Raw genomic sequence first — 27,361 nt, forward strand, 5'->3', positions numbered from 1 at the left:
AAATTCAGCATCCCTATGAAATACAGCTTGGAATCTACTCTTGGTCTATACCAACAGTTGTTGGCACTAGGAAAATATTTCGTTAACGTATTAATCCAATTAGATATAATAGGTATCTCATTAGGCCCTCCACCTTGTGGCTAATGTTGCATACTGCAAGTGTCATTCTGAGACTTACTTTCAAGTAAGCTTGCATAGTGTCATGGGCCCATTAGATCTATTGTGATCTGGCATGGTTTGAGATCCCTAGCTAAGAAAGGAGAAGAAGTGGATTGGAGGCTAGTTGGTTGGGAGATGTCTTCTCCTAAAGCAGCCTTTCTCAATGATGTCATTGAACTACAACTCCCATCACCCTTAGCTAGCAAGGCCAGAGCTCAGGGATGATGGGAGTTGTAGTCCAACAACATCTGGGGACCCACAGGTTGAGAACCACTGTGACCTAAAGCCTTTGCCCAGTCTTATGCTAATTCTTTCTTAATTTGGGAGACTAGTCCTGCCATGGCCTTGGTCTCACCTTCTTTGCCTGCATCTTTCTGGCCAACCACCTGTTAGCTTCACTGGGGGGTTTTGCTGCCATGTTGAGATCTCTCAGGCCTGGTATTGCCACCGAGGTAGAGACTGATGCAGGTGGAGAAAACCAGGACTTGAGGGTTCCTTCTTTGCTTACGTTTTGTCTATGTGGCATATCCCATCTTCAGCCCAAGAGATTCCCACACAGCAGGGTTAAATCCATATGCTACTGATCCCAAACATTGGAAACATCCATCTTTGAAAGGTGCCTACACTTGTGTTTGTGTGTGTGTGTTGATTGGTAAGGATCTCAATTATTATTCTTAATATATTTCAGTAATCTTAGGAAAACAGAAGACAGAAAAAAGAAGCTAGAAGATTTGGTTAATTCTGTTGGTGAAAGGGTTGCAGAATTAAGAGATAGGTATGTATTTTTCATCCAAACACTTTACAGTTTTAATTAACTGATTAGAACTTTTAATTATGTCCCATCTATTGGTACTTGTGTACAGAGTGGGACAAGAATACCTAAAAAATAATCTCACCAAATATATATCTCAACCAAACAAAGCAATCTATAGAAGAGGGCCTCCTGCAGCCACGGTTCCATCAGGATTCCTCCAGAAGATGTAGCAACTAGGCATTTAGTGTAGTGGCATCTACTCTTTCAAATCTCTGCTGTTACATACCAGACAGGTCCTATCTTTTATCTTTTCAGCACCAGTTGAAGACTTTTGTTTTCCAATAGGCCTTTTAAGTGGAAATTTCTCCACCTGCTGTATCTGTATTGGACTTAAATTATTATTATTATGTACATTCTTGTTGATGTTTTTTCATTGTTAAATTGCCTTGAAATGTTTTACAAAATGTGACCATTGCTATCCTTTTGAAATTAAAAAAGGCCTTATGTTGAAACACATTCTTTTGTTCCTTAAGTCTTAACAGTTCATTTGCTCCACAGGTTCCAGGCCAGAACAAGTGAGGCAGCTAAGCTTGAAGCAGAAGTTGCTAAAGCACAAGAGACAGTGAAAGCTGCAGAAATATTGATCAAACAACTTGATAGGGAGCATAAAAGATGGAACTCACAGGTTGGTTGCTTAAGCTTCAATAAAAATATGCCTTTTCTTCTTCAAACTTAAGTCAGTGTTTTATTTTCAGAAAACTTAAATATCTCTGTACAGTATTCTAGATTCAGGTAGATAGCCAAGTTGGTCTGATGCAGTCAAAATAAAAATAATAAAAAATGGTCCAGTAGCACCTTATAGACCAACTAAGTTTGTTCTGGTATAAGCTTTCATGTGCATGCTTTTCGTGTGTATCTGAAGAAGTGTACATGCGCACGAAAGCTTATACAGCTTACTTGGTCTATAAGGTGCCACTGGACAATTTATTATTATTATTATTTTATTCTGTAAAGTATGACATTCTACAGTAGAGCAATTGTGTGGAATTATTTTACTGTTGCATATTCCTTGGTGTTCACCTCTTACTTTCAGTTTTAGTTTTTCTGATTTTGGTTTCTTAGCAATTAATTTGGGGTTCCTTACTGTTGAATAAGCATAGCTTCATTTCACACACCCATCTTCTAGTGAAGGCAATAGGTGCCTTCAATAGCAGGCAACATGAACAATGAATTTATTGTCTTCTGTTGTGACACTATAGGCTGTGGCCCATCTCTATGCTAGGTTTGATTGCCTTAAGTCAGTGTTTTTCAACCTTTCTTGGGCAAAGGCACACTTGTTTCATGAAAAAAATCACGAGGCACACCACCATTAGAAAATGTTAAAAAATTTAACTCTGTGCCTATATTGACTATATATAAAATAATTCTCTTGAATAGGAATCAAATAAACACAAAGTATTTTATAATTACTTTATTATGAAATAGTAAGTAAACAGAAATATGAAAAATTATAAAATACTTTATTCAGTGCGCAACCTGGGCTGTTTGGCTGAACACAAAGTTGATATTCTGGCTGGAATCAAAGAAAGACACACACGTAGCTCTTTGTCAACAGCTCTCAGTCTCTCTCTGTATTTAGTTTTTATAGCAATCATGCTTGAAAAGCTCATCTCACACAGATATGTAGTGGAAAATGGGAGCAATGTCAAAATAGCTTTGTTTGCCAGAAAGGGGAACTCCTTGGCAGTATCCAACCAAAAACTGTCCAAAGGTAGATCAGCAAATCTTAGCTTGAAACCACGATTTTGTCTCAGTTCAGTTAGTTCCTCCTGCTCCTGTAAAGTCATGTCCTTTCCACCAACTGATGCTGAGCTATAAGGGTCCCTAACCCAGTCAAGGCATTCAGTGGAGACTGAAGAGAAATAAAATGACAACTTCTCCGGTCCTCCTGGTGACTCGAGTCGCGACGTCCTCTTCTCTCCGCTGCTGCGCACACTGTGCTCGGGCGGGAAGGAAGTCGGAAGATGATGTCCTACTGTGATAGGTCCAGGCTGGAGTCATCAGAAAAGTGGAGGGTGTCACCCTGAGGAGCGCCAATCAGCGCCCCTGCTGGCCGAGGGTGGGGTCAAAAACCCCACCCCAAACCCAGGACACAGTCCGGCGCCCGCCTAGTGGGCGAAAATTTGAATTTTTTTTAATAAAAAAAAATCTTTCAAATTTTTCAATTTTTCCCACGGCACACCAGGCAACATCTCGCGGCACACTAGTGTGCCGCGGAACAGTGGTTGAAAAACACTGCCTTAAGTATTAAAAACTATTTAAAGGCCCTGAACTGACTTTGGGAGGCATACTTTTATTTTCCAGTTCACCTATTCCATAGAAAGGACCTCCACTTCATCTACAGTATCCAGTGGTACCACTTTGGGAAGTTACTTCTTGGCCTTACCTCAGTTTTGGGGCTATTTTCAAAGGTTTTGGTAGCACAGTTCTCTCATTTTACAATTACTTGGAACTTGTCTAACACAAGATTCAGCTCACACAGTTATCTACTATGCTTTTCCCAATCCCCAGTGATGTTCTGTGCTCAGTAGAGATTTACTAGGTAAAGGTAAAGGGACCCCGACCATTAGGTCCAGTTGTGAACGACTCTGGGGTTGCAGCGCTCATCTCGCTTTATTGGCCGAGGGAGCCGGCGTACAGCTTCCAGGTCATGTGGTCAGCATGACTAAGCCACTTCTGGCGAACCAGAGCAGCGCACGGAAATGCCATTTACCTTACCGCCAGAGCGGTACCTATTTATCTACTTGCACTTTGACGTGCTTTCGAACTGCTAGGTTGGCAGGAGCAGGGACAGAGCAACGGGAGCTCACCCTGTCATGGGGATTTGAACCACCGACCTTCTGATCGGCAAGTCCTAGGCTCTGTGGTTTAACCAACAGCGCCACCCGCGTCCCCTGAGATTCACTAGAGAACAAAAAAAATCCTTCTATAAAAGCTTTAGCACATGATAGTGAAGAAACTATGCCTAGCCTATACTTGCCTGCAGTATTTTCACAGGCATTTAAGCTGAAGTCGTTGCATGTGAAGATGGAGTGGACGAGATGTGTGATGGGTCCAGTATGTATTTCTACATGTTGTCTGTCTTGTCACCTGGAAAATTATTCAAGGCTGACGAAATTACTAGTGTGGCTATATTATTATTTAATAAGACTGCTCTACTCATGTAAAAAAAATCACTTAAGTACACAAAGAAATACAGTATCATGTTGGAAATCTATTTTCAGGTTTCAGAGATAGCAGATGAATTGAGCACACTGCCAATGAGAGCTCAACTGTCTGCTGCATTCATTACTTATCTTTCTGCTGCGCCTGAAGATCAAAGAAAAGCAAGTTTGGATTCATGGACAAAATCAGCTAATCTGGAAAGTAGGTATTGCTATATCTTTGATATGAAAATAAATAAAATATTAATCAGAATTATAAGGTAGAATTATGTGCTATTGAACATTGATTAGTCAGTAGTGTTGTTCTGGGAAGCCAGAGTTGTAACTCCTTTATTCAAACATAGTCATAGGGAACCTCTCTACATCAAGGGAAAGGGGGGGGGGGGACTCCTGAAACCTCTTCAAGTAGAACTTGAACAAAATAATATCAGCTACTCTCTGCTTAGAAACAGATAATCTGTTTTGACTTTGGTGTGTGAATTGTGCTTTACAATCCAATGAAAGCAAGTTATGTGTTCTATATAAGCGGTTGTCCCTCCAACCAGCTCTCAGTGATCAATTTATTTTAGGTATGAGGCCCCTTAATGAAATAACACACACATATGGGGAGGTAACCACAATTTAATATGCCCTAGATGCTCATCCAAATGGTGAGAAGCCGTACAAACATAAAATGCTCTAGCAAATTTAATGGAATTAAAAGAAGCGTCTTCTGTTTGTTAGAATTTGATCTTATGCGATTCCTGAGCACAGAGAGTGAGCAATTGATTTGGAAAAGTGAAGGGTTGCCCTCGGATGATCTGTCAATAGAAAATGCCCTTGTGATTTTACAGGTAAATTGTATTGCTTTTTTATTCTTTTGGAGGCACTGCCTGTGTAGCATGATAGTACTGTCATACTGAGATAAGTGTGTGCAGTGGGGAAGGCTACAACCTGACTGTCTAGGGGGTGCAAGTGAAGAATGAGGTTATCTGTCACTTTTTCTCCTCTGTGCAGTCTTTTAGATAATTTTCTGCCTCTACTCAATGTTGTCTGCGGAGTAGACCCATGATCCCATGAATACTATATTAGATTATCTAGGAAATCTTGGGCTCCTTCATGAGGAAGGGTGGGATATAAATTTAATAAATAATAAGTAAGTAAAACAGTGTCTCCCCAAGTGAACTATTAAGCATTTAAAATTTCTTTCCCTGCATTTGAAATCCTGGTAATAGTTGAATATCTAAGAAGGATACTGCAATGTTAAATTGGGAATGCTTTACACATGTAATTTTATCTCCTATCTTTCCCTCCCCCTTCCTGTGATACCTTTTTTTCTTTATATACTATGATTGCTGTACCCAATGAAAACATTTTCAGCTTTTCATTACTTCCTTTTAGGATGATTAATGGGGTGTTTTCATACAAATTATATAGTTGTGTAGTTTCTTTCAAACATGATTGAAACACATTTCTCCCCCCTCCTTTTTTTTTTTTTAACAGAGTAAAGTTTGCCCATTTTTGATAGACCCATCTTCCAGAGCTACTGAATGGCTGAAAACTCATTTGAAAGAATCACGCTTGGAAATCGTCAACCAACAGGTCCTATTTGAATCTTTCAGATGGTTCTTTAATACTGGAAAAGAGATCCCCTTATTCTCTTAAACCTTTTTTAAATTATAAATTTTCCCTCCACTGATCCAGCAAAGATGAGCCTGCTTACGCAAATACCTGATCTGAAAAGAATTGTCTACATCTGCAGTGTTTTATTCCCAATTTGGGGGTGGGAGTTGTTACAACCCAATTTTACTTCTTCCTCATTGGGTTCAAAGGCATTTAAATGACAGAGGCATTCATATCGCTCCAAGAATCACAAAACAGAGAAACCAGTAGGAGAACACTTCAATCTCCCAGGACATTCTATACAAGATCTCAAAGTAGCTGTTTTACTACAAAGGAATTTCAGAAATAGACTGGAAAGAGAAGCTGCTGAATTGCAACTCATTACCAAACTTAAAACCATGGAGAGACCTGGTCTGAACAGAGACATTGGATTCTTATCTCATTATACAGGACTAAGCCATTTCTCACCTTCTCACCCCTTGCCTTTTCCCGTAAGACCTATTACAGTCATTAAGAGTCGTCAACAGGCTCATCTCAGCTATCTGCAAATCTCCCATTCCCACCACCCTTCTGAGTAATACCCCTCCCCACCTTCTCACTATATAGAAGGATCTGGCAACTTCTGTTTCAGTGTATCTGAAGAAGTGTGCATGCACACGAAAGCTCATACCAAGAACTAACTTAGTTGGTCTTTAAGGTGCTACTGGAAGGAATTTTTTTATATCGCTCCAAATGTCTTCTTCTGCTGTTTAGAGGGCCAGTGTTCACCTTCCCCTCCACCTTGTGGCTAATGTTGCAGGTGACAGAGGTGCTGCTCAGTTGAAGTACTGTACCAGATTTTTCTGTTACTAGAGGAGGAGATGTGTAGCACAAGAGCCCATAGTTTGGCAATGCTTCCAAACCGGGACTGTATGTTTTAATACAGCCTTGATAAAAATTGTTTCACTGTATTTTGTTTACATCTTGACTGGATCTGAAAAATGTCTTGATGATCCATTTATTTATTTTTCCTATCGTCGACTTAATATGTTAATATTGACGTAGATCGAACAATGGTGGTAAAATTTTATTTGTGCAGGATGCCAACTTCATTAACGCTCTAGAGCTGGCTGTGCGATTTGGGAAAACTCTCATTATACAGGAAATGGATGGAGTGGAACCTGTGCTTTATCCATTGCTCAGAAAGGACCTTGTTGCACAAGGTAAATTTCCAACTTTAATTGTGGCAGGAATACAATACTCTCCCACCCTCCCGCCCACTTCTCAGTCAGATAAATGAACAAATCAGTTTAAAAGTAACTGTGCTGTTTGCATGGATTTTTTTTTAACATGGATATTTTTTTAAATCCAATATATTTTTAAAAATTATATCATCTCTAAAAATTCTCGCCCGGCTTCTAGTTCACCCAGGTCTGGACATGAAACAATAAACTCTGATGTTGTTTAACTGAGGAAATAGGAACAATTCAGCTATGCAGAATTCCCCTCTGTCTGCTTTGCAGATGGACACTTTTTCACGAGCTACAGAGTATGGGTTCTTTATTATTTTGCATTTGACCATCATGCATTGGTAATGTTTCACAGCTTGTTATAAAAATATGATTTATACTTTACAGTGAATTGGTGCATCCACAAATCCTATTTGGGATTCAACATTTTTACAACAAGCAGGTGAAATTTATGTGGTAAATAAGTAAAATAAGTGCACGTCCTTCACCTGAAACAATCTGCCGCCTGATAGATTATACTAAGGTTCACATTGACCTTTTCACACCTGGACATTTTTTCTTAATTGCACAATTATCTTTAAGTGACACTTCATTACGACCATCTTTGGTCCACAGTTAGCACAGCAAGGACTCACCCTGAGTCTGATTCATTCCATGTTTGTTCAGTTGGTCAAATTAAGCAGAGTTTAAGATTATTATTGTTTGCTATTTTTTTGTTATAATTGGATTGCCAATCAGTTCCAGGAATACTTACTTTCAAGAGAGGAAGCAGGATCTTCTTGTGTCAGTGTACACAAAGACTACTTGTGCTGTTTTGCATCTGGTTCAGGATATGGTGGTAGGTTACCAATAGCATATCACAGATGTACCGTATTTTTTGCCCTATAGGACGTACTTTTTCCCCTCCAAAAATGAAGGGGAAATGTGTGTGCATCCTATGGGGCGAATGCAGGCTTTCGCTGAAGCCTGGAGAGTGAGAGGCATTGGTGCGCACCGACCCCTCTCTCTCTCCAGGCTTCAGGAAGCTATCCGCAAGCCTTGCGAGCCCGGGGGAGTTCCCGCGGGCTCGCAAGGCTTGTGGGCAGCAGCCTGCAGCCTGGAGCACGGGGCGCCCTCCAGAGGATGCCCGGTGCTTCGGGAAGGTGTCCGCAAGCCTCCCACGCCTGGTGGGAGGTCCCGCCGGGCGCGCGTGGCTTGGGGCGGCAGCCTGCATTCCGAAGCACGGGGTGCCCTCCGGAGGATGCCCCGTGGTTCGGGAAGGGGTCCGCAAGCCTTGCGCGCCCGGCGGCAGGCCCCCCGGGCTCGCAAGGCTTGCAGGCAGCAGCCTGTTCTGGGGGCTGGGGTCGGGGGAAGTTCGGGCTTCCCCCGCGCCAGTCCAGTGCCTAGGGGGGGAAATAATTTTTTTTTCTTTATTTCCCCCCCCCAAAAAAAACTAGGTGCGTCCTATGGGGCGAAAAATACGGTACTCCATTATTAGTGCCTTATACTATGGTGTCTATCAGTACACCATACTTTGGTTCACATTGGGTAGATTAGTAATGGGAATTGGTTACAGGTTGATTGTCCAGCCTACTGTGTTATACTAGGCAGCCACTAGATATACAGCAAGAAGTTGTCGATAGTGAATGGGTCATTTGCCCATTTTCTTGCATACTTTACTTTCTTGTGAATTCAATGGAGCTGATATTATGTTAATTATTATAACAATTATTAGATAATTCTGAGCCTGTAACACTTAAAAAAAAATGTTCAACTTGGTATGTTTTCCTCCCATAGGTCCTCGATACGTTGTACAAATAGGTGACAAAATAATTGACTATAACGAAGAATTCCGCCTGTTTCTATCAACCCGAAACCCAAATCCTGACATTCCACCCGATGCAGCTTCCATTGTTACGGAGGTTAACTTTACAATAACACGGAGTGGCTTAAGAGGGCAGGTAGGCATTCATATCTCCAGGAATGATACTCTTCATTTTAACCTAAAGACACGGGGCTTTATACCACTCGAGGAAGATCCTGATTTCTTTCCCTGAGAGGCCCTTTTGAACAGTATTAATGCTTGTATCACAAAAACCTGTAAAGGAAAAATGGTCGTACCTAAACTTTGGTCAACCACTGTTTTGTGACAAGGAGATGGGATGGGTAATGAAGAAAATGAGAAGGTTCTGAGAACATACAGGTGGTTCTGTAACCACAATAATAGTGTTTACGTTGATGAACATATTTTGAGCTAGTGCCAAAAACACATTGTGCTCTGATATAGGGAAGCATGTTAGTGGGTTTCCCCCCTATACATTGGTACCTCTGGTTACGTACTTAATTCGTTCTGGAGGCCCGTTCTTAACCTGAAATGGTTCTTAACCTGAAGCACCACTTTAGCTAATGGGGCCTCCTGCTGCCGCCGCACCGCCGGAGCATGATTTCTGTTCTCATCCTGAAGCAAAGTTCTTAACCCGAGATACTATTTCTGGGTTAGCGGAGTCTGTAACCTGAAGCGTATGTAACCTGAAGTGTATGTAACCCGAGATACCACTGTATAAGCATGGCATTCTCTGCTTAGGGCCGAGCAGCTTGTGGCCCTCAATTGTTAGGCTCTTTCTCCCTACATGATTGTAATAAAGAAGCCCCAGGCAGTGTTTGGATCAAAACACAATGAATGGCTATTTTTCTGCAACATTCCTCATGGTGCCTTAATCCCTTTTAGCACTCTTGCAAAGCTGGCAATCTCCACAGAGAAAAAAATATTCTCACTTTAGTTAACATGTCCTTAAGTGGTTAGATTAGAAAGTTCTGTTATAATAGAAAATAACATGCAGCTTATATGAGGGTTACATTTTGGAGATTGTGCCTAAAGCCAAAATTATGAAGAGTAAAAACACATGGGGTTCAGTGGCAAGTAGGATTGCCAGGGCCATTTTCCCCAGAACCCTGTCTCCTTTCCACTCCCTTTTAATTGACTTTTTTCCATGCACTCAAAGCTGAATGTGCAAAAGTTTAATGTGTGCAACTTACTGTACTTAATACTGAAAAACAGGGGGTGAGAATCCATCTGAATCACTGGGCTGAGTTGGATTTTGTGGACTAGGAAGTCACGCTTAAAGTCTTTACAGTCCAATTATTTTTGTGGGTTCTGATTCACATAGAGTTCCCCTGCCTATAAAATGTCCTTTTTTTCTGTTAAAATGAGTGTTGCACCCCAGTCACATAGAAACCTGTTGGAACAACCACAGGGCTGTGGGCCAAGGCAATATAGTTGAAATATGTCTAATGTGAATAAGAAATCAAAATTATTTAAGGTCAGTTTAGAGTAGACTAATGGTGGAGAAGCAGTAAATAGTGCTGGAATATTTTCTCATTCATTTTATTGTGCACTTGTTGGTGCTAACAATGGATATTAATTTGCTTATTTATGTGACTGATAAGCCAAGCAATGAATGAAAAACATTGTCTTGGGATAACATTTTTCATGTTAATGATAAACAAAATATATTAATAAACCAGACATCTCTTTGTGTTTGGTACATTTGCATTTATGAATCTAGACAACAACAGAGCTTCAGTGGCTACCATTACATTCAATTCATTTTCACTGAAAACTTGAATAGTGTGCTTTAGATTTGGAGAGCCATGAGTGGTGAAATCAGAGGAGCTTCTGTGCCTTCTCTTCTTCACTGTAGTCCCCTGCAATACCCAAAAATCTGCCTCGGGGTTGGAGAGCTCTCTGTAGTAGTGTAGGATAGGCACAGTATCTGAGAAGGGCAAGGGAATCAATAGTATTGAGTGGGAGCAAGTTTGGGGGAGTAAAGTGCCTTTTTCCTGTGGTGTTGCAATGGACTCAAGTGGATTTGACTTCTCCTAATGCTCAAAAGCAAGAAGACACATAGAGTCCATTATAACATATAGAAACACCTTTCAGTTAATACAAACAGCGCCTTTTGGACCCAAACCAGTGTTGAAAAAGCAAATATCTTGATTTTATCAGAAAATCAGAACAAAAGGATATTAACAGGCCGAACCACTGGGTCAAAACCAGCAAGGTGAAATTCAAGAGAGATTAATGTAAAATCCTGTATTTTACTATAAATTATAATAAATGCACAAGTGAAGAAATGGGGGACCTGTATTGCTAGCAGTACATAAAGAATAGAATCGTAGTGAATCACAAGCTTAACATGAGCCATTTGTGCAGTCGGGCTGCTAAAAACAAAATGAAACACCAAATTCATTCTTAGGCTGGAAACCAATCCTGTGTGAAACTGTTGAAAGAACTGGTATGTTTATCCTGTAGTAGAGAAAGACATAGCAGTTTTCAAGCAAATGAAGGCCTGTCACATGGAAAATAGAATAGACCTGTTCTCTGTTGCTCCAGAGAACAGGACTGGAACCAATGAATGAAAATTGTAGGGGAGCAGATTTCAACTAAATAGCAAGAGAAACTTGGACAGGAGCTATAGTTGAATCCTGCTGTGATAACCTCCAGGATTCCTCTCATTTCTGTGATAAACCATTGCTTGAAAATTCCGTCGTCTTGTGATATTCTCTTCTGACATCTCACTAATTGCCTGCCAGCTTCTAGCTTTGACTATTCAACATGAAAAACCAGATTTGGAAGAACAGAAGACAAAATTGTTACAGCAGGAAGAAGATAAGAAGATACAATTAGCAAAACTTGAAGAATCACTTTTGGAGGTAAAATGTAGATGGGCTGCATTTATTTAGGAGTTTCTGTATGAAAGACAACAACAGACTTAGAAGACTGTTACTGCCAGAAATATGTTTAAATATCTGATGACTATAACTATTTTAGGCCAGCTTCCCATAGAATATGGATTGCTTGCTTGGGGGGCGTTGGGGAGAAAGAACAACAGACTTAACATTGGAAAGTTGCTTCTAAAGGCTGCACTGTGCTCTGGAACAATGCATAAGGAAAAGGGGATGTGGAATCAAGCTTGTATATGGAGCAGAAAGTGGCCTAGAGCCATCCACCTGCCAGTCACTTGATGCTGCAATGATATCAGGTGACCTTTTTGCCTTATAAGGGGTCTCCAGAAGCCCCTTTCAAGGTACTGTTTTGTGCAGCTAATTGTCAGGTCTTCAGAAGCCCCTGGGCAAGACAGTGTTTTCAAAGGGGCTTTTGAAGATATCAGGCATAGGGCAGGTGGGCATGGCTTGTCTGAAATGGTATTGTGGGCCAGATGGGGAGGCCTGATGGATCTAATTAGGACTGTGGGCCGAAGGTTCCTTATGCCTGCTTAGAACGAGAGAGTGCTAAATTTGAATGTTTTTCTTTGGGAAAGTATGGAAAACACTTTCAGATCAGCAGTTTTTTTCTCCCTTCAGAAAATTATTCTGCATTGGTACCTTGGTTTTCAAACGTAATCCGTTCCAGAAGACCGTTCGACTTCCAAAATGTTCAAAAACCAAAAACTCAATATGGAAGTCTCAAAACTCAATATGGAAAACTCAAACAGGAAGCTGCCTCGGAGGTTCGACTTCCGAGGTGCGTTCGAAAGCGGAAGCATTTACTTCCTGGTTTATAGTGTTCGAATTTCAAAACGTTTGTCAACAGAAATGTTTGAAACCCGAGGTACCACTGTATAACTGATACAGTTGCAAACACATTATATGCTTTGTAAGATTGAAAGTGTAGAGGTCCTTTTTCATCTTTTTATGTAGAGTTTCTCAGGCAGGCCTCATTACCTGTGGATTAATAACACAATCCATATCTGTGCATGATGACTTCTTAAAAATTACCTAGCTGATCATTAGTGAAGCATTTCATTGACTATGTCAATAACTCATTTAAAATCACAGCAGATTTTTGTATATTCTTGGAATATGTCAATAAATCATTGAAATTTTACTCATCGAACCCTATCAGTTCAAGCCCCTATCAGGGCTTGTTCAAACTTAATGTGAAAACCCAGATTTAGAGATGATGAGAAAGCTGTGGGACTAATAGAATCCAATTTCAAAATGAGTTCAGGAGCATACCCAAATTCATTTTAATGTGAATTGGCAATAAGTGAATGAAATGCTGTGACTAGTATGGAAGGGTAGGGTAGCCTGGTTCCAGTATTCAAGAAATGTAATGATTTCATCAGCATCTCTCTAATTTTTAAAGTATTGCCACATATTCCATATATACACCTCACTTTTCCTTAAAATTGCCCAGTTATAAGGAAACTGAACTCTTTTTCCTCCCTGCAGACACTTGCAACCTCTCAGGGAAATATACTTGAAAATAAAGATCTTATTGAATCCTTGAATCAGACAAAAGCAAGTAGTGCTCTAATCCAAGAATCACTTGTTGAATTTCATAGACTTCAGATTTCTCTCGATCAGGTAACTTGGCTTCCTTATACTTGTTTTATTTGGGTGCACTTTTGCTAAGTAAAATATTTTATAATAGCTCCTATTTGATTAACTTGGCCCTAATTCTGCAGTCTGTTAGTATATCTTACGTTGCTTGGTAGAACTATTTCAATTACAAATATCTAGTAATAATCTTTTATTTCACAAGGAAGAGACATAGGGCACTATCCAGCTCAGAATTATGCTTGGCCCTGCTATGTCACTGTGATTTCATTGACAGAGTTCAGCAGGGTGATTCATTCATCCATTGAAAGCAGTGGCTTGTTCATTCATATGTTAAGCTGGACACTGTTTTCTCTACCTTCACCAGTGCCAAGTCAGGTGATGTAACTGATATTCTCAACCTGTAGAATGAACACACCTTTTCTGGTGTCTTCAGTCGCTAGCAGAGACATTTTTGTGTTCTTGGACTGAAATTTTATCTCTTAAGTTTGGGTATACTTTAGTGAAGTGAAGGCCGTTAAAGGTATATGACATCTATGACTGGCTCCCTGATATGTCACAAATCAAATTTGCACACATGTTAGGGACTAACTTTTTTAATTCAACACAACAAGATGATGTGAAAGGGAAAGGAGGTAGAGATGAACAGGGGGGAGATGTGTTATTATTGTAGTTATGCATGCCTAGACTTATTTTCAGTAGGACATGCAAACTAGAGGATTTATGGAATAAATTCTACCCACAAACCCAGTGTTCAGAAGTTCTTTTCAAAGAACTTCAGTGGCTTAATATACAGATGCAAATCCAGAGAGAACAATTCTAGATGTATCTAAGGGTTTGTAGTGGAGCCAGTAGGACATTTCACTTGTTCATCATTCTACACTAGGCAGTTATACCAAATAATAGATGGCTTTTGAAACTGCCAGGAATTTGCAGATAGGTTTGCGTCCCTCTTGGAAATCCCCCATCTCCTTGCTCAATGTTAATCTCCATTTAGTTTTTTTCCTCTCTTCCAGATTCGTCATCACTTGCTTTCTTTCCCAGTTCTACAGTTGAGCATTTGTGAAATATATTTTAAGTTTGCAAAATTTTATTGAAATGTATATAAGAATGAGAGATCATATAATATGCCTTACAATGTGCAGGACTACTGTACTGTATATATCTTTACGTATTTCATAAGAAATGAATTTATTTTTTGTGACCAGTAGATGGCGGTAGCATTCTAATGCTAACTCTTCTTTTTTCTTAGGAAAGGGACGCCTATCTCCCTCTGGCAGAAAGTGCCAGCAAGATGTACTTTATTATCTCTGACTTGTCCAAAATTAATAACATGTACCGCTTTAGCTTGGCTTCTTTCCTAAGACTTTTTCAAAGGGCCCTACAAAGTGAACTGGTATGTGCCATTATTCTGAAGCAGGCAATGTGTTATTTATTTTTAGAGTTTTATATATGTATTGCTTTTAAATTGTTACTTGCCTCAAGTCCTAGGAATAGGGCTGTTTGAAATAAATTGGAAAGAAAAAGGAAAGAAATAAGGGGGAAAGCAATCTATTAATGGTAGCACAAAATGTCTAAGTACTTTGGATATTTTAAATAAGAACATAAAATTAATACTGGCAGTATTACGTGGCATACATTGTACTGTCAGGGTATGAATAAAGAGAAATTCTGTCCTATGGGAACTGCATAATCTTCCCAGAGAATGTCTTAATAAAATACTGTAGCTCTAAAGGTTCTTGGATGCAAAGATAACAAATTCTAAAAAGCAAGTTCAGATGAGGATATTAAGATGAATTTTATGTAAATACATGATCTCCAGTTAGTAGCTAATTTGCAAATAAAGCAAATTATTTTTGTATTTGTCAGAATAGGGAATCATGCTTCAAAGATTTTTTTTAAGTTGCTCGTATGTTATTAAATCAAAGTTAAGAGCAGCTGTAAGGGGAGACTTTTGAAGACCCAGGGTATGAAGTTAGGACTGTGAAGGCATAACGCATCTTTCAGTTAGTCAAGGTTAAATAGCCGTGGTGAGGCAGCATGGGACCAGCAAGGGGCAATCTTCCCAATAATCACTTCAATTTCTTTTTACTCAGAGCACTTTATCTTAGGAAGATAAAGTGTTAAAATCTCTATCAAAGGAAGACCCAAATTGCAACAAAACTTGTGCGTTTCTATGTTTTCAGACTGAAATTCCCCTGAATTTTTATTTTTTTTTAATGTAAGCTGCCATTGGTGACATTCTGCAAAGCACTTGCTCCAACGAGTTCCTTTGAAGATGCAGTCTTGGATTCGGTCTTACAAGTATTTATCTTGCTTTAGTGCACGTTAACTGTGGCTTGTTAATACAGGTGCAGCACAAAAGGCATTCAGGGTGTTGCACCCTTGCCACTACTTCCTATGGGAGCTTTCGCGAGCCCCGCTTGCTTATCGCAATGCTTTGGTGTGGCGGGGAAACAAAGGGGCAGTTTTACAAGGATCTCAATTCTTAGATTTAGGAAGCAGAAGTCCAGATTCTAAGGAATCCTGAAATCGATAGAATGTACATGTAAGCAGCAGACCACAACATAACGGGGCTGTGCCACCCCCCTAACCTCCATCCAGCTGAGTCCCTACTGCATACCATGCTGGCGGAGGGGAGGAACAGGATGGTGGTGGGGTTGGCATGGAGCTCGTGGTTGACTCCACCAATGCCTTTGCACAGTGGTGGGCCAGCCTTGCTGCTACCTTTCCTCTCCTCCTCTTCATCCTAGTATGTTGCATTGACTCAGCCGGATAAGGTCAGATGAGTGGGGCAGACTCAGCACACCATCTGCTTCTGCATGCAAGTCTTTATTTCTGTCTCTGAGCAGGAAGAATAAGATTCAGGCATGATGAGCCAACCTCCCACTTTCAGGAAAAAAGAGTATCAAAGGACACAGCTTACTTGGATGAATTCTTCCTGATGGGTCCATAGAATTAGTGTAAAACAGAGGAATTAAAATAGTATACAGGCTTAAAATACTTAAGGATTGTAAATGGAAAAGGTTCCAAAACCGGTTTAGTTCATATTGCCAACTAACCTCCTTCATATTGCCAACTAACTAACTTTGAGAGTCCAGGTAGATTTTTCCAGTATTTCTTTAATTGTACATTGTGTTCTGAAAAGTTTATATAATCTGTCACGGTAGTACTCCTCTCTGGTAGGCCATACCCAGGCAAGCTTCTCTCAGCCCAGCGTTACTGCTGACATGTTTAAATTACTTCTCTGAATGAAGTAGATCAGGCTTCCTCAAACTCAGCCCTCCAGATGTTTTGAGACTACAATTCCCATCATCCCTGACCACTGGTCCTGCTAGCTAAGGATCATGGGAGTTGTAGGCCAAAAACATCTGGAGAGCAGAGTTTGAGGAAGCCTGAAGTAGATGCTTGCTGATTGTAGGGGGAGCCTATTGCTTGGTATACATACACAATTTCCGTAGGTTGACAATATAGCACACCAAATTTTCTTAAAGCAATATTTGAGTCGCTTGATGTAGGTTTTTATCTGTAAAGTGATAGTTAACATTTTAACTGGCAACCGAGTCAGATAGGTGGAGTACAAATAAATTATTATTATTATTATTAACCATTATTTTTAGGACTTGGGGAATACAGAGGAAAGAATCAAGTCTCTTATCAGCTCCTTAAAACACATGGTATATGAATATGTCTGTCGCTGTTTGTTTAAGGTAAGATTTTATTTTCCTCTGCACTGATTCACAGTACTGAATGTGAAATTATATTCCCACTGCAGCCATAGCTTGGCGCGCTTGAATATATGGATCAGTAGATACAGAATAATGCTAAAATTTGCTTATTTGTTAGTAAGAGGTGTTTGCTTTTTACTCATGAGAGCTGTACACAGCAGCTTTTTGCCTTGTTTGGCAGAACAAATGAGTTTCCTGCTTTATAAACAGCCTTTTTGCTCACCTTGGGACTATTGCCTTATTACAGCACTGGGACACCATTAACTTCAGAAACACCAGTATTTGGAAAAAGAAGGAAAGGAATGGTACCCAAAACAAACAATGTTCTTTCAGGATTCACTTATGGCTTTACTGATAACTCTTTTTTATTAAGGGCACATTGCCTTAGTTCATAAAATCATCAATCTCTTGAGTCGTACTGGATCCTGGTATCTTTGTATGCTGTAATATATAGGAACTATTGTACTGAGCAACATATCAGCCCCTTCTGACACCCCAGAACTGATGCAGCCCATTTTCTCTGCCTTTTCTAACAAAATAAAACTTAGTAGAAAAGGGTATATAACCTGTCCTATAAAAAACCTTGATCAGGGGCAGGAGCTGCTTTCACCTCATCCTGTGCTGCCCAGCCAATTGATTTATACATATGCATTTTTTACCAGTTCTTCACATTAGCACACAATGCACTGCACTGTACCCCCAGACACATACTGAAGGGTACCTTGGGGCAACATTGCGACAGGTCTTGTGTCAGATGAGGAAGGAACAAACATCTGGACTGTAGTTGAATTTGTGGGGAAGATATAGCCGTCATACACACTGGAACCACTCCAGGCCTTAGTGGAATCTTGCATTCATCACTTAGGAATTTGTTCTTCAGATTGCCGTATGTCAAGGGTGAGAGTCCCAAGCATGATAGCTTCAAGCACAGTATCACCACAAAGTGGTACCTTATTATTTGAGAACCATTTTGGTGAACGAGCAACGGGTTGTCATTATTGGCTTAGTTCACTAAGAAGCATTATTGCACAGGAATGTTTCTTGCATGACCATAACCCTTCTGAGAACAGAGGGAACACATGATTTTGTAATTTTGTATGCACGACACTATAGACTGAAAGGGAATTACCTGGCACTGAAAAATGATTGACCTGTTCTGTAACAGACCATACAGCTCATATTTTTCCAGTGGACTGCCTAATTATTCACTTTGAAAAGAGTGAAGTGGTTGTATCTACTATGGTTAAAATAAGCATACAGTTTTTAGATTGTCTGTATTCACAGTCAGAGTACATGCAGAGGCTTCATTGAGCTCTAATGAACAAATTTCCCAACGGAAAAAGATTATACATAACAAATGATGCAAGGCAAATCATTCAAACTAAATACTTATTTGTGTATTTCATTGGCTATATTGTAGAGCTAGTGTAGTCAGAAAGAGCTAAGAGTCAGGCAGTCCCTGATTCAAATATATTTATTATGCATTTTTTTAATTGTTCCTTCAGCAATGAAATGCAGAGTAATATTTTATTTAATGGAAATAAAACAATACCACAATGTATTCATAAAAGCACTAAAACAGTGTATTCGTAAAAGCACTAAAACAATGTATGCATAAAAGCACTGAAAATGGCACATAATAAAACCCTACAAGAGATCAAAATGTCTACAAAGTCTGGGAAACCAAAGAAAAGCTCTTTGCCTAGCACTGAAATACCATGAATAGCTGCCAGGCAAGCTGTCCTGGGAAGAGCATTGCAAAGAGGGACTGCCACAGTTGAAAAGGCTTTCTCTCCAGTCACTACGCACCTTATCTCAGATGGCACAGAACCTAGAAAGAGCCTCAGGTGATGATTTCAGTGATTGGGCAGATTGGACAACACCAGCACTTTGAATTGAGCTTGGAAATCGACCAAGAACCAGTTATGCTTTTAACACAGATGAGATGTAATTTGGATGCGCAGTCCCAGTTAGCAGCCTAGCAGTGACTGGATTTTCCAAGCTGTCTTCAAAGAAGGCCCCACATCTAATAACACTGGTGATGCCTAGTTCTGTTCCAGCTGGCAAGCAAGTTAATAAAACCTCAGAGCCTCTTTCGCCTGGACTGCCCTTTGCCCACAGGACAGGGCTACCTTCCACCAACTGTCTATAGCAGGCAACAGGTAGATTGTGATCACTGGTAAATCACTGGCTCTCCCCAAAGAAGCTCAACAACTTTGACTTGAACCCCAGAAAGCAGGGCTTCCCTTCCTAAAAAAAGCTCACCAATTTAGACATGAACCCCCTAAAAGGGGGTAGATCACTGCCAGTTTTTAACTCTGTGAGTAGATCACAGTCTCTTGGGAGTTGGCCACCCCTGGTCTATAGAAATAATTCTGGGGTGGAGAGAGGCAAGTGATGATAACCCCAGTTTCTAGTTGAACTGCCCTCTCCCTCTCTGAACCATCTGCTGCCAACTGTCCCATGGGGAGGATTTTGAGGGCTTTAATATTGTTTTACTGTAATTTTATTGAGGTATTTTATGTTACTTACAAGCTGTTTTGGAAGAATTTGTATCCCGAAAGATGATATATATATAAAAACCAATTCACACATTGATTACATTTCACACCAATTTTTCAGGTGACATCATACAGAATTTTAAAAAAGATACAGTACTTAAGATCACATTTCCCAAAAGACCTTAAGCATTTCTATTAGGAATAACAAGTACTGTAATGATATCCTGAAAAAGGCACTCAGTCTCTTTTGCTATGCGACCACCACAGCTAGAGTGTTTTATGTGGAAAAATGGAAATAAATTTGGCAGAATAAATTGATAGAATACACTGAATTAGTAACTATGACCGTGAAATTAAGAAATAAGAATAAGCCATGGATAAGAGATGAGTGGAAGTTCTTTGAACAGTATCTTAGAGGCTATAATAGTCAATTTAACCTACAAGTAGGAATGAACATATGAGCAGCAGATAAAACTAAAGAAAGGAAGATTTGAGATGAAAATGGATGGAATAATAGAATATGCAGCCGACAAAAGACAACCTAGAATGCCATGGAGAGATGGACTGGGAAGTCTGAGGATAAGAGAGAAATGATGAATATTGTATGATGCATATATAAGTTGTAAAAAAAGCATATATATATATTTTAAACAAATTATCAAGTGACAAATCACTCAATCATTTCATGCACATGTTAAATAGTAGCGGGGACAAGAATGAGCCCTGCAGAAGCAAGTTGGATAAATTTCATGAGCAGAACTCTCCAACTCTTTTACCAGTCTCTGAAACAGCCTCTCCAGGTAGCATGCAACCAGTAGAGCCATCCAGTTCCCAGTCGCAAGAACCTTCCCAGTAGGATACTATTGTTGCTAGTATCAAAAGCCAACAATTGATACAGTAGAAGCAACAGAGCTTCACTCTCCTGCCTCTTGAAGTGTAGTTCATATATCAGGGCAACCAAGGCAGTTTCAAACCAAAGTCTGCTGACAGATTTAAATGGGTCAAAATGCTTAGGTTCGTCTAGCAATTTCTGGAGCTGCTCAGCACTTTTGCTGGTGTGATTCCTTTTGGTGGACAGCTAATCCTTAAACATATTCTTCAATGTGTTTTTATTTATTTTCTAGATTATTTTTTTCGTTATTAGCATCTGTCAGAAGGGAACCTCAAGCTACCCCAACAATTGAAAGCAAGCTTTTCGCTTCAGTAGCTAAGACTGTCTAAGGAGGCTGCTGTTGTTCATTATCCCCATCTTTGCACCAAGTCCACTGTGCTCTGTTCTAGTCCCCTTGAACGGAATGGGGTTGCACAATAACTGTGCTTTTGGAAGATTGGAGTTTTTCTTCACCAACCTAAATAGTTAGACTGGTGTCTTCCATATGTTGTTAGCATGTTATATGACTTTGCATTACCACAGAAGTTGAATGAAATAGCACATTCCAGGCACTTCATAATATACAGTATATGAGAGATTTCTTGTTTTCAAAATCTCCCCTGAAGAGTAGAAGATGAATGGAAGGTTAAACATATAATTTTGTGATATCAAAATGAATTATTACCATTTGCTTTTGTTATGATGGTGCTTTATATCATCAACATTGCTGCATCTGACCCTTTGTTTCAGCTGGGTACTGTAGATGAATTTAAAATGCTGCTGGTTAGCTCTGAAAGTGAATACATTGAAAAACTATAAATTAGTAGTTAGGGATTTATGTAGTTGCTTGGTTCAGAAATGAGCTAGTTCAATTACCCTTTCACTTCAGCTGATATATGGCTGTAATGTAAGACTGTGTACTGCACTGACACTGCAGCCATTCAATATTAAAAGATTTCCAAGCTAAAGTTATAAGCCTTTGTGCATTACAAAATTAATTAATTAGATCTGTTTTGCATCTTTCATATCATTTTCAAAATCATTGCATGCCACACTTAAAGACATAGTATTTTTTTTTTTATAATATTTTTTTATTAGTTTTACAAAAGTTTTTATAACAGACAAACACAAAAAAGAAAACAAACAAACAAACAAGTATAATTTCATAATGTCATTTCATAAACTTCTTTCCTCGGACTTCCCCATACCTCCCCTTTCTGCATCCTCATGTCCAAATTTTTTAGCAACTTATAAATGTTTTTTCCCACTCTAATTCGTCATAGTCCTTTCTTATTCTAATCTTATATTACTGCAGCCCTTTCTCTCTATAGAATCTCGACATTCTAAACTTCATCAAGTTTATAATAGTCCTTAAGATAAATCTTGAATTTCTTCCAATCTTCTTCCGCAGTCTCCTTTCCCTGGTCTCGAATTCTGCTCGTCATTTCCGCCAATGTCATATAGTCAATCACTTTCATCTGCCATTCTTCCACGGTGGGTAGATCTTGTGTCTTCCAATACTTTGCGATCAGTATTCTTGCTGCTGTTGTTGCATACATAAAGAAAATTCTATCCTTTTTTTGCACCAATTGGCCGACAATGCCCAAGAGAAAGGCCTCTGGTTTCTTAAGAAAGGTATATTTAAATACCTTTTTCATTTCATTATATATCATCTCCCAGAAGACCTTAATCTTCGGGCATGTCCACCAAAGATGATAAAAAGTACCTTCAGTTTCCTTACATTTCCAACATTTATTGTCAGGCAAATGGTAAATTTTTGCTAGCTTAACTGGGGTCATGTACCACCTGTATACCATTTTCATCACATTTTCCTTTAAGGCACTACATGCCGTAAATTTAATTCCGGTGTTCCACAACCTTTCCCAGTCAGCAGACATAATATTATGACCAATGTCCTGTGCCCACTTAATCATAGCTGATTTAACTGTTTCATCTTGTGTATTCCATTTCAACAGCAAGTTATACATTCTTGACAAATTCTTAGTATTGGGTTCTAGCAGTTCTGTCTCGAGTTTTGATTTTTCCACCTGGAAGCCAATTTTCCTGTCTTGTTTAAAAACCTCCGTTATTTGATAATAGTGGAGCCAATCTTGTACTTTGGGTTTTAGTTTTTCATGGCTCTTTAATTTCAGTTTCTCTCCATCCTGTTCTAAAATCTCACAATACTTTGGCCATCCGACCTCCATGTTAACTTTCTTATGGGCCTTCGCCTCTAAGGGTGACAACCATCTAGGGGTTTTATTTTCCAACAGATCTTTATATCTCATCCAAACATTGAACAACGCTTTCCTTACAATGTGATTTTTAAAGGCACTATGCACTTTGATTTTGTCATACCATAAATATGCATGCCAACCGAATGCGTTATTGAAACCTTCTAAGTCCAAGATATCTGTATTCTCGAGGAGCATCCACTCTTTCAGCCAGCAGAATGCTGCTGCCTCATAGTACAATTTTAAGTCCGGCAGGGCAAATCCCCCTCTTTCTCTTGCATCTGTTAATATTTTATATTTTATTCTGGGCTTTTTGCCCTGCCAGACAAATTTCGCAATATCTTTCTGCCACCTCTTGAAACAATCCATCTTGTCAATAATCTGCAAAGTTTGAAACAAAAATAACATTCTAGGCAATACATTCATCTTAATTACTGCAATTCGGCCTAACATTGATAATCTCAAATTTGACCATATTTCTAAGTCTTTTTTAATTTCTAACCAACATTTTTCATAATTGTCCTTATATAAATTCAGATTTTTAGATGTTAAATTAACCCCTAGATATTTCACCTTCTTAACCACCATCAAACCCGTTTCTTCTTGAAACTTATTCTTCTCCATATCTGTCAAGTTTTTCCCTAAGACTTTAGTTTTTTGTTTATTCAATTTAAATCCAGCTACCTGGCCAAATTGTTGAATTATCTCCAACACCTTTTTCGTGCTAGTGTATGGCTCTTGTAAAGTCAGAACTAAGTCATCTGCGAAAGCCCTTAACTTGTAATGTTTTGCTCCGACCTGTACACCTTTAACTTGCTGGTCCTCTCTAATCATGTTCAGCAACACCTCCAGGACCGAAATAAAAAGCAATGGGGAAATTGGGCACCCCTGTCGTGTTCCTTTTTCTATCTTAAGTTCCTCAGTTATTACATTGTTTACAATCAACTTAGCTTTTTGTTCGGAATATATTGCACCCATACCATTCTCAAAACCTTGTCCTACCCCCATCCCATGAAGGTTCTTTTTCATAAAACTCCAAGAAATGTTGTCAAAAGCTTTCTCCGCATCCACAAATACACACTTAAAGACATAGTAACCATGTTAACAGTAACAGACTGAAATAGGGCATATGATCTTATTCACAAAAACGAATAATTTGAAGCACAATTCAGATTCTGATCAAACGCAACCTTAGTTAGCATTAACCAATGGTTCTAGTTTGTCGTAACTGCTCAGCCACTGTTAAGGCCGTTGGGGAAAATATCTGCACAAGAGGGGAGAGAGGAACATGTGATCACATAGCATGTTCTCTTAAACTTGATTTAAGAAATAAAGAGAGCAGTCGTATGCACAAGCTGGCATAAAGTACACCAGTGTAAACTAAGCTAGTGTAAAGTTACATCAGATCCAAAGCCCATTCAACAGAGGGACTGCTGCTTCTCTGCCTAAAGCTCTGATCCCACCCCTGCCATGTCAGCAGAGATATTCCTTAGAAGTGACTAAGAGCTAAACAAGACATGATTGTCACATAGTTTGGGGTTGTGTTTAATTTTTCTTTCTGCATAGGGAATATGTAATCTGGATAAGGACTATGCTGTAATTGGAATTAAGACTTAACTCTAAGCTCCTATTCACAATGGGATGAAATCTTTTATTGGCATCAGTAGCTTTCCCCTCGTTATGAATAGGAAGTGTGTGGGGCAGTTCTGATTGGGACCATGATGGGAGCGAAGAGTTAAAGCAGGCTTCCTCAACCTCAGCCCTCCAGATGTTTTTGGCCTACAACTCCCATGATCACTAGCTAGCAGGACCAGTGGTCAGGGATGATGGGAACTGTAGTCTCAAAACATCTGGAGGACTGAGGTTGAGGAAGCCTAAGTTAAAGCCTTCACACCACACTCCCAAACTGGCTTGATGAAAAGAAAATGAGCTACATTTAGTTCCCCCCTCAAAGTATGTTGCCAGTTCTCTGAAAATAATATATGATCTTATAATTAACATTGCCTTTAGTTCCTGTGCATATGTGAAAACTTAATTATAGGGTTTAAATTCCTAGAAAACGTAGCCTAGCATACTGTCCTTAATGTATCTAACTTTTTGTTATTGTAGGCTGATCAACTGATGTTTGCATTGCATTTTGTGAAAGGCATGCATCCTGAGCTTTTTCAAGATAATGTAAGTGATATAGAAATGCTTCCTTTTACATTTGAATCATTTGATAAGCAGAAAATAAATATGAGCACTAGAATATCTTCCAGCTACCCAGCTAAATAAAAAATAAACATAACAAATACAATGCTTTCCTTAAGGACGCTGGGGCATCTTGTAACATCCCCGGTGGATGTTCCTCTGACAGTTGTAATGTCTGATGAAATATTGCCACAGGATATGAGAGATCCACAGGACAAAATGAAATGGTGGTGTGCAGAGCTTGTGATTCCTTAGCACTATCAGCCCTTAGCTCTCTCCACATTTTGCTAGAACAGCTGTGTGTTATGGGCGTGAGATCTTTTAGAAGTTGTGATTACATAATATATGGCTAAAAATTGACCTGTAGCTTCAAAGTATAAAACAACATATGAAACAAATGTAGCTACCACATGTAGTCCTCCATGTGTTTTGGGGAAATTATTCAGGATATTATTATTAAGGAAAGCAAAGAGCAGCAGAGGTTTTTTTCATCAACAACGATGAGATAAACATTTCAATAATTTCTTTTCCAGATTGCAATATAAGCTTTGTGATTCCACATGTGGTAGACTTCTCTGGTTCAGACAGTACAAAACTGGCAGGCCTTGTCTCAGTGGCCTTAGCTTGCTCAATAGATGATTTTGAGACTAGCAAGAAGGGTATCTTCTCAATGATTCCAGGCCTGCCCTGGTTGGGAGAGAAGATTGTCTCACAACACTAGTAGGAGCAGTCTACCTCTGACTAATGGGTACTATAGATGTTCCAGCTCAAATGTTCCTTGGAACTGTCACCAGTGCCACCAGTCTTTCACACTGACCTCCTGATCTAGGAATCTCAGAAAGTAGCCAAGAACAAAATTATCAGCTGGATATAGGATGGGTTTAGCTGTTCTCTTGCCTGCCACCTCTGCACTTCAAATTCTTTCCACAACTCTCTTCCTTTTACAGGGTTTCAAACTTTCAAACACATGCTTTAGTCATTGCTAGCCAATAATTGTCACATTCGCATGTAACACTGAACCAGGAATGAGCCTTAACAAGTGATTCTTCACACTTTCACGCTCCCTACTACTACTCCTTGCACGTGACCAGGACTTCTCCCAAGGTTACTTTCAAACACAATGCTAAGCTGAGATTCTTTTAATAGTTTAACTAAATTCAGGAGAAGTTCTCCTCCTGTCTATGCTGCAGGAGGAGAGCAGAGGTGTGACATTTCATTTGGGCTTTTTGAAGCTTTTCCATGTTTCAGCGTTGCACGTGAACTGGGGTATTACATTTCTTAAGTCCCTTTGAAAATGTAATATTCATTTCCTTTTGGCTTTCAGAATTTACACTTATGTATGTTACACTTCAGCATATTTTAACTTGGGTTTCTTTCATTGTTTTATAGGAATGGGACACATTTACGGGTGTGATCATTGGAGACATGTTACGAAAATCCGTGAGTCTTACGATACGATTATCTTTATTGTCATTGTCCCATATAGAACATCGAAACTGAAAATCTACACCAGACATTCAGAAGCAACGGATATTTATCATAAAAAGTAGTCCACTATATCTTCCAAATGCCATACACCTCCGTGGCCCAGAGGCTTCAGACCTTAAAAACATGGGGTTTTTTTGTTTTTAACTGTTTTGTGCTGATGAGAATTTCGGACTTTAACCCCAAGCGGGTACCTGATTGGGCCAAACCAGTAGTTCAAGTTCTTGTCATGGGTGGCTCCTTCTGATCACTCTAGACAAGCTGAGATTCCAAATATCATAGGAAGAGGAGACTGCTTTTGTAGTGATTTCATAAGACATAGCAATGTTGAACAGCTTTATTAAGAGAGATCCCTACTATAGAAAATACTGTAGGTGTTACTCATGAGATCACAGATATCATTTTGAAATTAGAACTAATCCTGCCCCCCCCCGCTATGATTGAAGGAGAAAAAAACTCTAAAACATGGGTGATTAGGGAATGTTCACATCACTTGTTTTCAGTTTTACAAGCAATCAATACAGAAAAGCAATAGTCAAAAGCTATTATTGATTATGCATTTTTATAACTCCAGCATTGTGTCTTCTTCTCTACTGCACCTTTCCATAACAAATATGCATTTTCAAATTATTTTGATTTCAATGAAGTAAGGTTGAGATATGCCTAACACTGCCTTTGAAACCAGTGGAAGTTAAAATGTTTCAATTTTACTGTGCTATACCTTAAAACATGCTGGTATATGTGAAACATTTTCAAAATACAGTAATCTGTTCTTGTTCTATTAAGGATTCCCAAAAAAGCATAAGAGACCAGATTCCTTCTTGGATTGAACAGGAAAGAGCATGGGCGGTAGCAACTCTAAAGGTATTATTTCACTTGACGTTTTCTTCAAAAATCAGTTTAACACTAAGAAAATTGACGTTTGCTAATATGATCGGATTAGGTAATTTAAATTTGACTATTCCAAGATGAATTCTTCACTCACTTTCTTGCATTGAAACCACACCCATATAATATATTTTCATTCTGCAGAGTGGCTGCCTTTTCTAGATAATAATGCAGC

General features: G+C 39.3%; 1 protein-coding gene across 1 annotated transcript in view; it reads left to right on the forward strand.

Annotated features, from left to right (window-relative positions):
* DYNC2H1 (dynein cytoplasmic 2 heavy chain 1) overlaps positions 1-27,361 on the forward strand; it is a 160,465-nt gene that overhangs the window by 70,700 nt on the left and 62,404 nt on the right. Inside the window, exons 60-73 of the mRNA XM_082219683.1 lie at positions 848-934; positions 1,472-1,598; positions 4,198-4,339; positions 4,861-4,970; positions 5,620-5,718; positions 6,818-6,941; positions 8,745-8,908; positions 11,541-11,660; positions 13,182-13,316; positions 14,542-14,685; positions 16,910-16,999; positions 24,733-24,798; positions 26,203-26,253; positions 27,085-27,162. Coding sequence (XP_082075809.1) covers positions 848-934; positions 1,472-1,598; positions 4,198-4,339; positions 4,861-4,970; positions 5,620-5,718; positions 6,818-6,941; positions 8,745-8,908; positions 11,541-11,660; positions 13,182-13,316; positions 14,542-14,685; positions 16,910-16,999; positions 24,733-24,798; positions 26,203-26,253; positions 27,085-27,162 — 1,537 coding nt within the window. The remainder of the gene's footprint in view (positions 1-847; positions 935-1,471; positions 1,599-4,197; positions 4,340-4,860; positions 4,971-5,619; positions 5,719-6,817; positions 6,942-8,744; positions 8,909-11,540; positions 11,661-13,181; positions 13,317-14,541; positions 14,686-16,909; positions 17,000-24,732; positions 24,799-26,202; positions 26,254-27,084; positions 27,163-27,361) is intronic.

The sequence above is a fragment of the Podarcis vaucheri genome, assembly GCF_965113315.1.
Source record: "Podarcis vaucheri genome assembly, chromosome: 4".
NCBI lineage: Eukaryota > Metazoa > Chordata > Lepidosauria > Squamata > Lacertidae > Podarcis > Podarcis vaucheri.